The sequence below is a fragment of the Zonotrichia leucophrys genome, chromosome 18, assembly GCF_028769735.1.
Source record: "Zonotrichia leucophrys gambelii isolate GWCS_2022_RI chromosome 18, RI_Zleu_2.0, whole genome shotgun sequence".
NCBI lineage: Eukaryota > Metazoa > Chordata > Aves > Passeriformes > Passerellidae > Zonotrichia > Zonotrichia leucophrys.
The window spans coordinates 429,178-447,202 of NC_088187.1; the positions used below are offsets into that span (position 1 = coordinate 429,178).

An 18,025-nucleotide genomic window follows, 5' to 3' on the forward strand; every position below is an offset into this window, starting at 1 on the left:
GTACATAAGAGACTGGTGTCTTGGCTCTGGGAAACAATTCAGAGAGTTTGGGGAGTTCTTGCCCAAAATTTGTCTGACATTTCAGTGCTGACATTTTCTTCTCTTTAGCTGCTTAATTTAGTGAAAATTTGCTGCTTTTTAAATTCTGCTGTGTTACAACATCTGTGCTATCCAGTGCAAACAAGACATAATTTTCTAATCCATCTTCATTTGCACTCTTTGTAAATATATTCTCTTTTTTCCATGCTTTCCTTGCTTTTTATTTATTTGGCATAGTTGTTGTTACAGAACTGGACAGTATGGGTAGTAGTTTTTGCCCTGAGCTTAAGATCCCTTTTTAAGAGAGAAGGCTGTTAACTCTCTGTCATGTTTGCTCTGCACCTCCTTGGAGAGGCTTTCAGTGGTGGCTTTGATGTGACTCCTGCACACTGAAAACTGCACTGAGGCCACTGAGAGTTTTTCTAGAGCTTGTGTCATCACAAAGAGAATTCTTACATGCTTTGTATGTACTGCAATCAAACTGGTAGCCCCAGTGAGGTTCTTGGAATTACTGAGTCATGCAGTCCCTGGATGAGCTGGTGTCTCCATTTTAAATAAGACAGTTCACAGAGGTGGCTCATTAGGAAATGTTAAGCTTTTGTAGAGAAATTATTCCCATGTGTTCTGCTTTGTGGCCTCCACTTGCAGCTTCAGCCCCCAGTTTGTTCAGGGTTAGGACCAGCTGTCCATTCTAAGTGATCTTGCTTCCAACAACATTTCTCCCCTTCCCTTCTGCTGGCAGCCTTCACTTTGAGAAAACACAAGTCCCTCTCAGGGGATAATTTCTCTGCATACGCATTCATGTGGTTCCCAAACCCCCACATGTCACCCTTTTCTGTGAATTGCTGAGGACTGGAAGTTTCCTTTGGCATTGATGAGGAACATCAGTCAGTAGCTTTCAGAAAAAGGCTCTGTGGCCCAGGCTGCACTTTGAGGTGTGGACATCTGGCTGGAGACAGTATTGTTCTCTTACTGGTGATGTTCAAGAAGTAAGGGCAGTTGGGCAGCTTTGGCCTGTCCATCATTCCCTGTGAGCCAGGAGCCAGTTTTGCAAAGATCTCTGGAAGGATGAGGCTTTTCCTCCGTCCTTTGTGAAGTCTCTGTATTGCATCATCTTGATGGCTGAGAATTACTTAGTGGCTCAGTGTGCCCCTGCTTTATATTTTATATGTTTGGGCTGGACAATCCATAAAGGCAATGGCAGAGATGGTTCTGCAGAGAATGTAGGGACAAGAGCACATTTACCTTATTTGCCAGTCCCCACCTCTGGTGCCCCCAGGGAATCTTCTGACACTGTTGGGAGATCTCTGGCAAACAACACAGATAGTTTATTGACTCCTTGCTTTGCAATGTTCTGTTTAATTTGTAAGACTCTGAAAAAAATGTTCCCTTTGAGCCATGAGATGTAACCATCCTTATTCTCTATTCAGAGAGTAATCAGAGACATCCTGTTGCAAAACCAACAAGAGTAGCCCCAAACACAGTGTGCCACTGAGTGCCATCCATCATCCTGCCTGCCCACATCTTCCTCCCTCTTCTGACCCTTCAAGTCTTGTTTGGAAATGTGAACAGCTTGAAATGTTCTTTATACTTGGACTGCAGTGTTAACCTCATTGAGCATATTTGTGTTCTGCATTATAATAACAGCTGATACTGTTTCCTTCTATGAATTTATTTTGTGTCATTGATGAGGAATAATTTCACATGCCCACACAATCTTAGGTTTGTCTGAAGTGGCAGCAGCTTTTCATGATTTCCTGTTGGGTGTGATTTATTCCCTTGCTTTTTAAGGTAATGGATTTAATTTTCCTGCAGATTAATTTTAACAAATCTCTGGTATGAGCTGCAGTAGGTGAGTGAGATCAGCCTCAAGGGTGACAAGTGTTCTGCTCTGTTATGTTGTGCAAAGGGACAGGTTTGATCACCCTTTACCTGCACACACTCCTTCTGAATATTGGCAGTTATATGAATTTAGAGTACTGCTGGATCCACTGTGCTAATCACTCATAAAGACTTCATAGTTGTACAAGGATAGTCTCTCATCTTAAGAAAAAAAGACCTCGAACAGTATGTTCTAAATAGCCAATTCACGACCGTGTAGACATTGTTCAATTCTGCTCCTGCGCTACTTTGCAGCTTACCGCTGTTTTCTGTACCCAGTCCTTTGGCTTTGCACTCAGCAGTGGCTGTGTGGAAGTGGGCCTAGGGCTTCTCCTTTGCTTACCTGGACCACGAAGCATTATACAGCTACCTTAGAGGCTGGTCCAGGCTGAAAGAGGCCTCAGGAGAGATGAAGACTCATCTCTTGCTCACAGCAGTCTCAGCTCTGAGGTCAGACCTGGTTCCTCCAGGTCTTGTCTCAAAACCCTTCAATATAATGGCTTCAAACTGCAAAAGAGTAGATTTAGATTAGATCTTAAGAAGAAATTCTTCCCTGTGGGGGTGGGGAGGCCCAGGTCCAGGTTGCCTGGAGAAGCTGTGGCTGCTCCCTGGCAGTGTCCAGGACCAGGTTAGACAGGGCTGGGGGCGCCCTGGGACAGTGGAAGGTGTCCCTTCCCATTGAAGGGTTTTGGAAAGAGATGAGCTTTTTGGTCCCTTCCAATCCAAACTATTTTGGGATTCTATGACAAAACTAACATGCTGTGGAATTTATTGCTATTCTCCTTATGCCCGTGTAAGATGTTTAAGTCTATTAAAATGGCAGCAGGCAGCACAACACAGCTAATGCCTTGAATGCTTCAACAGAAATAAGTCTTTGTGTTGTTTGATGAATATTTTTTCCAAGAATTCCATTAACCTTTTTCCTTAGCAATGCCCAAGAGCTGTGTTCTGTCTGTGAGCTTTCCACTTCTCATGTTCACAGCTGATGGTTGCTGCGGTTAATGGAGACAGTAACACTTCTACTTATTGATGTTTCTGAGTGGAGTGTTGACTTGGCTCAGTTTGAGCTATAAACCAGACTCTTGAAGAATCAGACCAAAAAGGACCTCCTGCGCTAGTACTGTTTCTCACCAATGGCTTATATTTGTGAATTCTAGTCACAATTGCAGATATGGAAGTTGGATGTTCGTAAACTAGTAGAAAGCTGCAACATGTGAAATTTTATTTGTTCAGAAGCGTGTTGTGACTCTAGACTATTTCTATGTAACACCGAGTTTTCCACTCTGCTGCCTGTAGCTGACCGACTATTACAAGTTTAACAAAACCAGTTCACGCTGAAAAACTGCGTGCATTTTAAAATTATAAATTTGTCCTGTAATCACTGTGGATAAATCAGGGTAATTAGCTTGTTTCTTTGCTTAACATTAATGTAAATCAGGAATGTTCCTACTGATGTTAGTGGAGCTGCATGGATGTAAAGTGAAGGAAAATCCATGTCCTAGGCTTACGCAGAGACCTGCATTAAGGGTTTTGCTAGCTGTGGTTAAGCCAGAGATTTAAAACCTCCCCAGGGGTCTTGGTACAACTTTGGGTCCCCTCTAGAGCTCAGCCCCTGCTTAGCTGATGGCTCTGCTCCCTTGGGTGGTCATTTCAGACAGGTTTCATTCTACTTAAGTTAAAACAAATAAAACAAAAACTCCATAAATCTACGGTTCTTCAGGAATAATAATTTTTAAGAGATCAGATGCTTATTCCCTGCAGGGGAACATTCTGATGCTTTGTTTAGAAAATACCTCATTTTAAAGGGACTGCCCTGAGATCTTTTTGAATGATAAAAATGTTTCTTTTTTCAGTGGGAGGCTTTCCTCATGTTTAAACACGGCACAATTCAAAGCAGACACCATCACAGCAGTCTTTTCAAGAATTTCTTATCCTGCTTGTATTCAGGCTTTATTATTTAAAAACAAGTAAATGCATTCCTTCCCCACCACCACCCTCCTGCCTTCATTTTTTTTTTCCACCCTGTGTTTTCCAGGAGCTGTCATTGACTGTGTTTGGTAAACAAGAAATTAAAAAGGCAGCTTTATATTTTTGACATGTACGATTGCTTGTAAAAATGTATTTCTTGCCTTTTGAACAGCAGGGTATTTAAATTTTTTTTTTTCCTGGCATGGTCATGTCACAGAGAGGTTTGGAGAGAGAAACCTTGGGGCTAAAACATAGTTTAATGAGAATAAAACCCACATCAAAGGATGGTCTAATGCAATGATATACTGTGTCTCTTTCCCAAAGGGGATATGGATGACAGTACTTATATTTCAATTATCTATTCACTGCCTGCATGGGATGTTGATTAAATGGTTCTAAGGTATTAGAGGCCTTTTGTAGAATGCACAGAAAAATGGTGATACTGCACATTCTCCTCAGATCAAAATGTATGTTAGGAGGAAATTATATGGCTCTAACTGCATATATATTTTGTTTCTTAGGGCAGTAAAGAGGGTTGTTTTATTAACTCCACATTTAAATTTGTTCCGGTTGAAATGAAGCAATCACTGGTTCTCCAGCTCACTCCTGCCCAGGCCTCATTCTGCCACAGCTCAACCCAGACATTCCTTTGCATGAAGCTCTGTTTGGTACATGTAAATCCTGCAGAAACACTTGACCCCTCATGCCTCGCTGCTTTTCAGCTCAGTCGATGGGTGTTTACCCCCAAATTATTTATCTGAATCTTTAATTGCATGCGGGACAGTTGATAAATCGGAGTACATTGTGCCTTGCCGCACATTAGGAAACATCCCACATGCTCATGTATAAAGCTGGAGTCACGGTGCATTTGGCTAAATAGCTGCTCCATCTGCTTGTGGAGAGCACTGCAGAGAAGTGATAGGGGCTCCTGATGGAGTTGTCTTATCCTCTGATGTCAGCTCCTCGCCAGGGGGCTGGAGCTGCAGGAGCTGGAGGCAGCATTGTGCACTAATCCTGCCGTCTCTGTGTCTTGTGTGAATGGGCCTCTTGGACGCTGATTGCAACCATTGCCACTTCTCTTCTTTAATTGACTAGCAATGAGTCATTTTCTCCAAAGGTAATGTTAAAGTGAGTTTTTACAAACAAACAATATTTAAGCTTGAAGCCCATGATCCTTTCTCCATCTTGGGGGCAATGTTCTCCTGATGGCTTTTCTTCCAATATCTGTCAAACATTTCAGGTTCATGTTTGTAAATTCTGGCTTAATGCAGTCAAAACCCCAACACTTTGTTCCTTGTATTAGTATTGAACCTTGTCTGGTTTAACAGCAACAGCATCATCATTCACCCTGTGCCAAGTGGTGTAGGAAGTGTCACTGCTCAACAAGTCCATTATGGAGCTGCCTCTGATTAGAAGCTGCTATGCCCTGAGATCTGTGTACAGTGAGTCATGTTGGAAGTCCATTTCCCTCTGTGAAGGACAGAGTTTATCATGTCTCATACAAGTTATAACTTATATGTTATCAGCTTCGCAAGTCAGATATAAAAGAGGTTTTTCTTGCACTTTAATTAGCTGTGTGAACACAGATGCTTGCTCTCTGGTCTCTATGACTAGAAAAGCTGCATTCCTGAGGTTGAGATATGTGGAGAACGGCTTTGATATGTTTTATTTAGTTATTTTTTTGCTAGAGATGTAAAATCACAAGGAATATAAAATTATAAATCGTGCTGGAAAGGAGCCACAGGGACTCCTATTGCTGCCTGTGTGACAATATTTATGACAATTATGTTCTATTTGTGCACTTTGATGGTATATGAAGGGTTTTTCATTTTGTTTTTCCTCTAAAAAATGCTGTAACTTCGGATGGTAACTGTAGATAGTCTACCTAGATGTTAGTACAGGAATCCCAAAATACAACCATCCTCATCCTCCTCACCTCTGAGATGAGACTTGGCAGTTAAGATTTCTCTACAGTGTTCTCATGCTGTGGGTGTCAAAGGCATGTTTGCAGTGGTGCAGGGGAATCTGCAGATGGGCAGAAAGGAAATTTGAAATTTGAAATTTGTCAAGCTCAATCTGCTTCATTGCTCTTCCACTGGCTGGTGTCTAGAGACTGATCCTCTTCCCATGGCAGACCTTTGCTTCTTGTCCTGCTCTGTTTTGCTGTAGGGAGTAACTTAATTCTTTCATTTTCATTGCTCCTGGAAATGTATTTAGAAGCAGTGTTTAGAACCTGTGCTGAGATGACTGAACGATCTTCTCTCTTCTGTTTTTCGAAGAGCAGGTTGACAAAAATACCCTAGAACATCAGTTTTCTCTGTCTGAATGGGATTGAGATCTCACCTGAGACTTCTTTACCACTGCTTTCCAAATCTTGGCTGAGGGCTCAGCAGAAGCACATGTTATATTTAATCATTCTAAATCAGAAAAATATTTCTGGAGAAATCAAATTTTCCATCCTGTTAGTTAGGTGGTGTCTGGCTCTAAAAGAGAGGACTGAGATTTTGAAGTAGAATAAATGGATCACTTAACTGCCACACTCTAAGGTTAGATCAAAGAGGAGAATTTAGTTTAAATATTATGGGGGACATTTTTCAGATTTACTGTAGGTTTGTCTTGTAAGCACTTAAAAAAATATTTACTTTTTCATGACTGCGGGGAAGCTGTGAATATTATTAGTCACCCTTTCACTCCTACCTAACAAAGCCATATACCAAAAGCCTGTTGACACTCCACAGGGTTGCTCAGGGTTGTTATGATTAACATTCTGATGTGGATATCAAGTGTAATAATAGCATAAACATTTTTAAAGTATAGGTCCTTTTCATTTGTAATTCTTTATTTCCAAGTGAAGTGATGAGGCCCAATTAGAGTATCTGCTTAATAACAAAGGGAAGCATAAAAGTTCTACTTTTGTCTGAACTACAAGTCTCCCTACGGTGCACTGAGCTATCTCATCCCAGACCTGGGCTCAGACCTCAGGGCAGGCTCTGAAAGCATGAAAAAACAGATCCTTGTATCATTTGCAGAGAGTTAAACTGGTTAAACTGAGAACAGATGTATGGGAGAAAGCTCGATGCTGAGTGTGGGACTCTTGATCTCCTTCTTTGGCTGAGTAAAAATTTTTGCATCACCTTAGCAAAACCTTCAGCAAAATCAATCAAGCCAATTTTTATTTATGCAAGCATAAAAAAGAGAGATGTGTCCCTTTCAAGATGAAATGATTCTTTTAAATCAGCCATGTTTGTTTATGATAGTTTTAAAGCACCTGAATCTAGCAGGGGAGACAGAACATCTGCAGCTTGGATTCTTGAGGAGTGAGGGGAGCATTGCCCCCACTTTGTGTGAATTACAGTGTTGATCATGCTTTTGTACAATGATACACACCTGTGGCAGGGTGGCCTGGGCTATGTGCTTGGTCTGTTTCGTCTTTGGGAGAGAAATGAATTGATGCAGACGGGCAGTATGTTAGCCTGGTCTGTGTTTGTTTACACTAAATGCACTTCTGAGTAAGTATATTTGATGGCAAAGCCAGAGCTGGTGGCAATTGAGAGGCAAACTCAAAAAGGCATCTCCGTGATGAGACTTAGCCAGCAATACATGAATTTTATCCATCACTGAACTCTGTTTATGCTAAGTTCTCACTGTATGACATTCCTTGAGAGATTTAGACATCACTCACTGAATCCTTCCCTGTTTCCCTGTGGATGGTCCAGCTGTCATTCAAAATCATGTCCAGGTTGGTGCTCATGGGCCTGGCTGGGCCCTATGGACAAAGGAAAGGTATTAGGGGTGATTCCTTTCAGAGAGATTTGAATTTTAAAGAGGTTTACTTGAGGATTGTGTCTGTAAACTCTTTTTCTGCAGACATAATTGCTGTGGTGTTTGTGTGCTTAAATGCTACTGGTTAACCCAGCTCCTTAGATTTTTGAGGAGCATCTGCCACTCTCATACTTCCTCTTAACAATGAATTCTTCCTTAGCTCAGATTTTATGTTACAAGTTAGGTTTAGAACTTTTTCATTATTTTCCTCGCTTTTATTTTTTTTTCCATTTGGGGAAAAGTATTGTCCAGTCTGAGATTAACAACATCTTTATCATAGTCATTACCAGAAAGCAGATTACAAAAAAGACACTTACAGAAACACAGGTGGGCAGAATTGCAACAAGTGTTTTCTGGCAGTCTTAAAAATCGTGGTACACCCAGTTAAAGGGGATTTGATATGAGTTTGATATAAAATTCAATATTCTTAGTACTTGTAGACCACAGCAACATGTTTTTGGGGATGAAATACCAGACACTGACAGAATGTAGATACTACTTCTTAACCTGTGAAGACAAAATAAATCATTAACTAAGAAAAAAAAGAGCTTGACAAGGCTCCCCATTTGTTTGTGCGTCTTCAGCGTTAAATGATAGACAATCTGTATTCTGATATTTGCACTTGATGGAGAAAAATTGAATTCCCAATTAAAAGTGCAGTTTACTCTCACGCTTTAGTTTTAAACTGCATCATCCTTCACCCCTTGTCATGACTCAAACTTTCTTGCATGACTGAGAGTAAATTAATGTCTATTAAACTCTTCCTCAACATTTTCTCCCTTAAAATAATACCATTTTCACTCATTGATATATATATTTTAATATATATTGCTCTGTTTAATATAACTCTGGTACTTTGCTAGTTTAAGCTTCAAATCAGCAGGTTCTTGGGCTTTTCATAGTATTCAGCCACAACGTACCTGTAAAAGAGAATATCAAAAGTGAGAGCATGAATTGCCTGTGTTAAGTAAAGCTTGTGACTGGTGCTGAATCAAAACTACATGAAAGAAATAAAGGTCTGGCAGTATGTCCATTCTGCCAGTATTACAGCTATGGGTTTTTTTGTTTTAATTGGAAAGAAATCATTCCTTGAGACTAATCCAGTCTATAATTGAAAGTTCTAGTTGAATGTAAAAATATTTTGCTTTGAGTCCTTAAAAACCTCAGCCTCAAAACTATACTAATTAGGGGTCATGGTGTATTACAGAATCCCAGAATAGTTTCTATTGGGAGGGACCTTAAAGATCATCTAATTCCAACCCCTCTGCCATGGACAGGGATGCCACCCACTAGATCAGGTCATCATGTAAACACTTTGATTCAGAATCTTACGTCTGAATGTGGATGTTTATTCTATCAGGTACGTCCTCAGTTTGTAGAGCTCTTTGAGAGTTTTATCTAATTTTTTTTGTAAAAAAATATTAGAATCATTTTAGTAAAGTCATCAGCAAGGAAGCTACTAATCCCTGTAAGTTAGTAGTGTTGTTGCTATGATAGAACTGTTAGTAGTGTCATTACTGTGATAGAACTTTTACTGCTGACAGTGGTCATGGTTATGTTTTTTATTACTAAATATATAAATAGACAGCCTAAAAGGATTTGTGTGGAAAGTTGAAATTTAATTTCAGAGTTGGTAGATTGCCACCATTCAGCATTCTGCCATGATTACTGATTTCTTTTGAATGCTCTGGGCCTTACCTCAAACATAAAAACTGTGTGAGGCAATTTTTTACCTTTCCATCAAAAATAATTTCCGGGATGCTGTTGTTGCAATTTGGGGCAAAATGTCCTTTTCCAGCCTTCTGGCTCCTTTCTTGCAGTCAGCTGAGTTGTCGGCACTCACACCAGCAGACGACCCCATTGCCAGTTCCAGGCATCTGTCCATCAGGGGAGGCAGGGCTGGGAATGACACTAATGCAGTCCAGATGTGTGCTTGAAGGAGGTGGGCCTGCATCCCCGTTACCTCAGCTGTGGGAGCATGAAGGCTTCTGTCAGTCTTCATAACACCATCGGCTCTCTTCTGTCTTCTCCAGGTGGGATGGGGTTGCCTGCTCTAACTCCTGTTGTTGATGGCCTTTTCCAGTTTTTCTGGTGGATCCCTAAAAGCTGCTGAGCAGAGTTCACCAGTTCTTGGGTGCTGATCTTAAAGAAAATAAATATAAGTTTAAAACAAATACTTTTGGCTGATACTCCTCCCACTGAGGGAGGTGACCAAGCCATAGCCCAGTACTCTAAGACAGTCATGCTGACTACAGGCACAGCTCCTGCCCAGGGACTTGTTTTCGGCAACTCTTAGTCTTGCCTGGCTGCAGGAATTGAGAAGATGCCAAGAGATGAGCAAAACTAAATCAGCAGCTAAGGGGGAGTATGGTTTTCTGCATGGATGTAGGTAGGTGTCTCCACGGACATCCTTTCGCCTTCATGACCATGGGCTTCTGCAGCCACAGAAACCATCAAAGGGGTGGCACTTGAACTTCTGTTTGTGTAACCTCTCATTGCTGTTGGAAAAGGGCGAAACCTTCAGACTGACGCTTTTGTCTAAATTTATAAGTGGCTTCAGAAGCCTTGAAAACTTATTGCTGACCTGGAAAAAATTAGGGAAAAGAGGAGGGGGCTTTCTCCAGTAGCTTTGTACTGACGAGTAGTCTGGGGACATTTTTAGTACCTAGAGATTCCAGAAATAATAAGCAACTTATGATGCTTCCTCCTGAAAGCTGATTTTAATTATGGTTTTGGAACAGCACTGGACTCGTATCTCAGTTTGTGATGGTGAAATGTAGTTGCAGATGAGGGTCACACTTGTGTTCTTTGTCTGCCAAAATACCTTCTCTTGAGCTCCTGCTATTTTCAGCCCATCTGTGCAGGAACCTGGTTCAGGCCGTCCCTCTTCTTATTACAAAAATTGTTTTGACACTATATGCAGATAGAATTTGAGCCCAGAGTAGCAATATTGAAATTAATTTAAGCCATCAGTCTCACCTCTGTTGTCTCAGCGTTGTTTGCCTGCCATCATGGAAGATGCTGAAGTCAGGAATAATTTAGTACCATTTCTGTGGGTGAGCAAGGGGAAGAAGCACAGTGGTCTTACTGAACCTGTCTCTTGGATGACACAGAAAACTCATGAAAACCCAAACCCAGTTTTTGTCTCATTAAAAAGTAGGTAAATTGCAGTTTAAAGGGCAGAGTCTGTGCAGAGTATTTGCTGTTACTAAAAACCCACACAGAGGAACACAAGGGAATGTATTTGGCTTCATTGGGATATGGAAATTACTCTAAATAAGGTTTCTTCTCTTTCCACCCTCTTTGTTTCACAAGCCCATGCCTGGATTCTTCCTTCACCATCCCTGCTCTGCTTATTTTAGAGCATCACCCTGCATTTGGCAGAATGGATCCACAATCTTGTGGCATGAGGGACAGTTGTCAATACTGATGAGATCTAATTCAGAATAATTGACTGGGAATTTAAATGTTCCAAATCCATTAAGGTATTCCAGTCATGCTGCAACTAAATAAAAGAGCATTGTTGTTTGGGGTTTTTTTAGTTTACACTTTTAGAAGTAGGTGACACATTTATGAAGGATTTTTGACAGACGGGGAGAAGATAGGATTTATTACCTTTTGTATTAGGCTTTGAATCTAACTTTAAAATATATGCACTTATACTTCACCTACTTTTTATGTAGGTTTGTTGTGCCCAGTTTCCCATTGACACATGGTCACAAATTGAGTTTCTTATGTATTTACATAACATCTGAATGTGAATCCCATAGAAGTGCTGATTGAATGAGTGCACCTATTCAGGATTCATACGTGCTTTGTGTCTGCACTTGTATGGGAGTGTCAGTCTCTTCACAGGAATAGGTTAAAGCATTAGATGCTGGTACAGGAATTTTCCGTAATTTCAAGTACTCACAGGTTTTGAGAGAGAATTGTGTTTTGCTCTTCGTTGTTTTTTTTTTTATTATTTTTTAAAAAATGCATTAAACTTTTGCCCCATTTTTAGCACCGTTTTTTAGATTGTAGTTCAAACTGTATTTTGACAGTCACCTTTACAAAATGTTTTGGCAAAGACAGCACAGAAATGCCTGTGTAAGTAGTCCCACTGTTGATCATTATAGACATGAAGCTTGCTGATGCTGCTGTGAAATAAGTAAAATACTACATTAATTTTATAGACAGGCAAATGCTTTGATTTGTTTTCACCTCCTAATTTTTCCAGTAAATACTATTATCCATGGTTTTGGATCCTGTTAAATAAATTTATTTCCTGCACATGTGTGTAAGCTCATTATTTGAGTATAACCAGAATATCTGTAAGTGGTGACTAGTTTAGGGGTTATATTATTGCACATGAACTAAAATACACTGCTGCGTCCTCCAAAGCCTCCTCACTCCTCTGGATGAGGGTTCACGTGGATGTCTCATGGTCATGTGCGTAGGAGAAAGCTGAAGAGCACCCATGTGGAATTCCTCCTGCCTGTTCCCATTCCCCCCAGCAGCCCTGGGCTGTCCTTGAGCAATCCTCCCCAGCCCAAACAACAGCATGTCTCCTGAATGAGGAGAACGTGCGCCCCATCTTCCTCCTGCTTCTCATCCTCCTCTTGGATGCTCTCAGTGGAGTGTGACTCGGGTGGGGCCATCTTGGGTGAACTCCCTGGGAAAAGAAATGACAACGTATTTCCTTTGCATCAGGAGAAGTTTGATTATTCACTAGTCAAGATGAAATTCTAAAAAGCTTTTAGTTGAAGGTGGATGTCTTTTAGCACTTTAATTAGGTAGATTTTAGTGTATTTGTTGTCAGTAGAAGAGAGAAGAGGGACAAGGCACAGCTGCTAGGTTTTGGTTTGGCTTTAGGAGGTGCCCTGTGTGGTGACATACTGGGTATTTTAGAGTTGAAATTTCAAGAGAACTCATTTGGCACTTGCAGTATTTTTCCAAAGCCTGATTTTAATCAGCCAAGTAACTGAAACCAACTCCTCCCAAGAATCCATCATAAAACCTAGTTTCTTACTCAAGATGTTTGCTTTCTGAGCTAGCTCCTTGGCCAGTTTTCCAATGGAAGATTGCCTTTTTTCCCATGGGAGTGATTCCCTCAGCAAACATGAACGCCCAAATGAAATGAGTGTCTATCACCAGCGTGCACTTACTGCATGGGATGGTTTAAGGATGAAGAAAACCATCAGAGACCTCTCAGCCCCTTTTGAGCACTGTGTAAGAATTCTGTGGCATTGGGTTGCCCAAGGCTGACATGGTCAGCATGGTGCATGAGGCCATACTGAGAGGAGCTGTGTGAACCTCAGTAAATTCAGTAAAAACTGGTAAATTCAGTGACAACTCAGTGTCTCAGCCTTTCTCTTGCTCCAGGATGAGATGCAGGTCTCCTATGGTCCCTTGATGAGATGTGGGCAATGGAGAGTGCACCCCCGTACCTGAGTACTAACAAACAACGTGAGCATAGACATGCTCACTGGTCCCTAGAAGATGTAAACTAGTAGAAATCAGAATACCCTTTACACTGCTGTGATTTAAACCTAGGCTCAGTCTTGTCTTAAAATCTGCACTGTCACTGAAGCAGAAAGAGCGTCACCAGTGACTGAAATCTCTCTACGTTTTCCTCAAATATTTTCTTTCTCTCAGTGAGGAATTGCTTATACAAGTTTCCATGAGAGTGAGTTGAATTCCCTTCTACCTCATTTTCCACCATTAAAGAAAAGTCCTGATTTCTCATTGCAGTGTCTATGTGATGCCAGAGAGTATTTTAAGAGGCAGAAACAGCAAAGCTGAGTCATCAGATCACAGTATGACCAGATCAGTTGGAGTTTTAGGAACAGGCCTTTGTAAGTCAAACAATTACTCTTCTTTGTTGAGGAAACACTAGAGAGAAATAGAAAATGTGATGTTCCCAGGATGTCTGAGAGTAAAGTAGTTCAGCTGCTTAAGAGGAACCACCCCATTGACTTTATGCCTTCCCCCGAGAGCATCAGGACAATTATAGACACTGTTATAGACACTGATCAAACTGCCTCAGATTGCCCAGAGAAACTGTGGCTGCCCCACTCCTGGAAGTGTTCAAGGCCAGGCTGGATGGGTCTTTGAGCAGCCTGGTTTACTGAAAGATGTCCTTGCCTTTCAGAGAGGGATTGAAACAAGGTGGGCTTGAATGTCCCTCTCAACACAAACTTCTGTGATTCTGTGGTTACATACTGTGCCTCCAGGAGCTCCCCTTAAAGAGGCAAAAAGGAAGAAACTGAAAAACAAAAATGTGTTCTCATCTATCAGGATCACAGCAAATCTTTTGAAAGTCTCAGCCACCTAACTTCACGCCTCCCTTTTGATAAAGCCGTATTTTTAAAGGTATTTTTCTGATCCATTGGTTGGAACTGAAGGTAGCAGACACCTGGGGTCAGGGCTGGCACCAAGGGCTGCTGGTGCTGCAGGGACACAGTGAGGCAAAACAGGGTTCACCCATGCAGGAGGGCTTTACACTCCCACCCTTTGCCTTCCTGTCTGAGAAGAGACATGAAGGGCTGGTGCCTGCTCGTGGAGGGCAGTGTTCGTTTAAACTGGAGACATGTAGATAAGTCTTCACTCCGTATTAGTGAGAAAAGTGCTTGTTGCATTAGATCAAATTGTGCCCTCATTTGTGTCTGTGAGCCCTGCAGGGTAGATGTGGGAAACCCATCCCTCATAGAATCACACTGGTCTTTTGTTGCCTCGAGAGTGAGTATTGTGTGAGTCTGGTGTTTACTGTCTGACTGTATTTTATTCAAGAATCAGTCAAGATAGATTTGTTTAACCAGGCCCGCTCAGACTTTCACTACAGAGGGGCAACCTACAAAGTACTCTGGCGTTTGTGTCAGTATTGGGACCATTGGCAGTACAGATTGTGTTTTGCACAGGAGCAAAGGAGCTCCTGCACAGGAGCACCACAGGCTGCAGAACCAGAGAGCACAGCTCCATATGGCTCCTTTCCTGAAAACAGCCTCAGATTTTATACATCTTACTGTCAGTGACAGGCTGTGACATACCCTCCCTCAACCCCTGCTGTATTGGTAACACCAGGGATGGTAATGCTGAGTAGAAATATGTTCTCTACACACTGCCTTGCCTAAAATCTCTTGATGGTTTAGAAAAGCTGGATAAAATTACTTAGTCAATTTAAATTGAAGGCAGATCTTTAGCATAAGATTTGCTCATTTCAGTTCTTCCAGGTATTCAGGATCTCTGTACTGTATTGGTCTAAAAAATATCTGAAATATAAAAATTTGACTGGTAGGAATTTTTGCTGATAAAACTCCCATAAAATTCATCCCCACCAGCAAATTTTTCTTATTTTCTTATGAGGCTTGGAGCGGTGCTTGCAATACCCATTTTAGGGTTAAGGATTTGACCAGAGGGCAGAGTGGATTGTAGACACAAAGGCTTCATGGTTTTCAATTAGACAAAAGGTGTAAAGCTAAACTCCATGCAGAGACCTTCATTGCAAGCACACATATTTTCTGGTTTTACATGGATGACTGTGTGTATTTAGCCACATGGGTTATTAAATACAACTAATGTAATGGCATTTTCCTCCTTTCCAGAGTTTACCCACACCACATTATTTCTTAGGGGCTTTTAGTTCTCTCTTCCTCTTATACCAAGCGCCTCAAACAAGCACACAGGAGGAGATCCCCACCAGCAGCAAACACGTTGATCTGGTGCAAGGAACCACAGCTAAAGCTTCCTTAGGGTGGTGGCATCATGCTGCCTGTCAGGTGTGGTTCTGGTAGGCAAACAAAAAATCTGTGTTCATCCTATTGGAATGTTTGTTGTGGAATTTATTAGCAAAAGTTTACATAGCTCTAGCCACTTTCTGACAGATTTTAATATGAGTTTCCAACCTTCTCTGAGCTCTCAGCTGATGCACAGTAGAAATGCACAGAGTTAATTTGTTCCACTGTTGTTTGCTGCTTTTGACCAAACCTAAAATATCTTCAGTTAATTTCAGTCATGCTTGCAAGACTTGCACTTTTGATTCTGCTGCCAGCTTTGTTTTGTTGTGCTTCCTCTGCTTAGTACAATGCATCAGATAAATGGGGGTGTAGAACATTCAGACTTTTTTCAGTAAAGTCAAAGAATACTTTATACCTATTGATGTAATTTCAAAATGATTGAATGTACTCCTTTTCTCATAAATGCTTATTAATTTTGTGTCTAACCCTGTTGCGTTTTGAAGGATCCGTTGCATAACTGCAATCAATTAAAAATCTGACAAACTGCAACAATTTAAATTTACTCTCAACTCCGAGTGCTTTTTCCAGTGGTTAAATTCACTAAAATTAAAATGAAGGAGGAAGATGTGCTGAAAGCAGCAGTTCTCCTTAAGGGAGAACAGTTCTCCATTACGTGCAGAGCTTATTTGGTGAACGCAGCGATTACAAGATTAAGAATCACCTCTATTGCAGAGCTGTAGCGAGATTGTCTTCACGTTTTGGGAAGGCGTTTGTTAGGATGGGGGCTCAAACAAGAAAATTTAGGATGGCTGGGTAAAACAATAACAAAAATTCAGTGTTAATTTTGGGGGGGAGGCTGAAGGGAAGGGACGGCAGCCACTCTCTGAGCCACGTGTGTCCCCACAGCCCCCTGCTCGCTGTCTGCTTTGCTGCCTGCTGTGGAATCCCGGGAGTTGCCCTGCTCACACTGGGAGTGAACCCTCTCACCGGGGCCCTGGGCGCCTTCAACATCTTCCTCTACACGTGCTGTTACACGCCCCTGAAGAGAATGAGCATTGCCAACACGTGGGTGGGAGCTGTTGTCGGCGCCATTCCCCCCGTCATGGGCTGGACTGCAGCTACTGGGAGTCTGGATGCTGGTGAGTACAAAACCCTTCCGTTGGGTGAGTGGTTGTCAGGATCATGAACCTACTCAAAAGGCAGTAAACTTTGTTCTTTATGTTCTTGACCTGACCAGGCCAGGTTGGACACAGCTTGCAGCAGCCTGGTTTAGTTGAAGTTGTCCCTGGCCATGGCAGAGGGTGAAAAGAGATGATCTTTAAGGTCCCTTCCAACATAAACCATTCTGTAATCCTGTGGTAATGTTTGAAAGCAACTAATTTTGGTAACATTCTCCTTACACAGGTATTTCAGGGCAAAACAGAGCTGATAAAGCAGCATGACCTATTTAATATGTGTTCTGACCATCTTAAAAAGATCCAGAAGGAAAGTAGCATATTTGATATTCACATAGGGGAAAATGTTACATAATTTCAGGGTTCAAATCGTGTTCGGGATTAAAACCATATCCAGTAAGATGAAGCTTGCAAGGGACTTGCAGTTGGAAAATTCCTAGATGTGTTTTACTGTCTTTCCACAAGTCAGAAAATATCCTGGGAAGATTAATTTATTGGTGTATTTCTTAATTACCCATTGCTAAACTTTAAGTTACAAATGCTCCTTCCCTCATCCTTGAAAAGCAAACGAAGATTTCTATTTTAGTAGCTGTGAACCACTTTTACATCCCTTGTAAAACACTGATCTCTTCAGCAGCTCAACTCTGACACAATCAGGCCTTGTTTTTCCTGCCAGCTAGAAACTTAAGAATCAAAGTGGCTCCACAAACTTATAGTCTGAAGCAACTAATGAAGTGCAATTAATAGGTCTGTTAAGAGTTGGTTTAGCGCACACTCATCCCACAGGGGGGGCATATTTAAGGCTTGAATAATACTTTTAACAACAAGGCTTTTAACTAGAAATTATCAGAATTTTTGCAAAATCTGTTCTTTATGCACTTCCTAATAAAAGTCAATCTGAGTTGGCTTTGTGTCCACATGTTCCTGCACAGATCTAAACCAGAGCAAGGATGGAAGGTGTTGTGGGGGTTTTTTTTCATTGTGTGCTGCTTCTATACAAATATTTTCTTCTCCAAAAGTTACTTAGACCTAGAACTTTTATGTAAGAGAATGTATAGTGTCTTGTGTTAGGACTGCATAACAGACATAGTTAGCAGCTCTGTACTTTAGAAGAGGGAACATGACAAAAAAGGCATTGAGGGGCTGGAGCTTGTGCAGGGAAGGGAACGGAGCTGGGGAATGGGCTGGAGCAGCTGAGGGAGCTGGGAAGGGGCTCAGCCTGGAGAAAGGGAGGCTCAGGAGGGACCTTCTGGCTCTGCACAGCTCCTGACAGAAGAGGGCAGCAAGGTGGGGGTCAGGCTCTGCCCCCAGGAAACAAGGGACGGGATGAGAGGAAATAATTTCATATCATTCTGGCTGCAGATACTTAGACCTTGACTAATTGTTTGGGGATTTCTGTGATGGTTTTACCACTTTGTTGCAGAG

The 18,025-nt window shown here is 41.5% G+C and overlaps 1 protein-coding gene across 4 annotated transcripts in view; it reads left to right on the top strand.

Annotated features, from left to right (window-relative positions):
- The window catches only part of LOC135455463 (protoheme IX farnesyltransferase, mitochondrial), a 96,043-nt gene that overhangs the window by 63,988 nt on the left and 14,030 nt on the right, over positions 1-18,025 (top strand). For all 4 annotated transcript variants that reach the window (XM_064728700.1, XM_064728698.1, XM_064728701.1 and 1 more), the window contains exon 6: positions 16,332-16,564. In XM_064728700.1, coding sequence (XP_064584770.1) covers positions 16,332-16,564 — 233 coding nt within the window. The remainder of the gene's footprint in view (positions 1-16,331; positions 16,565-18,025) is intronic.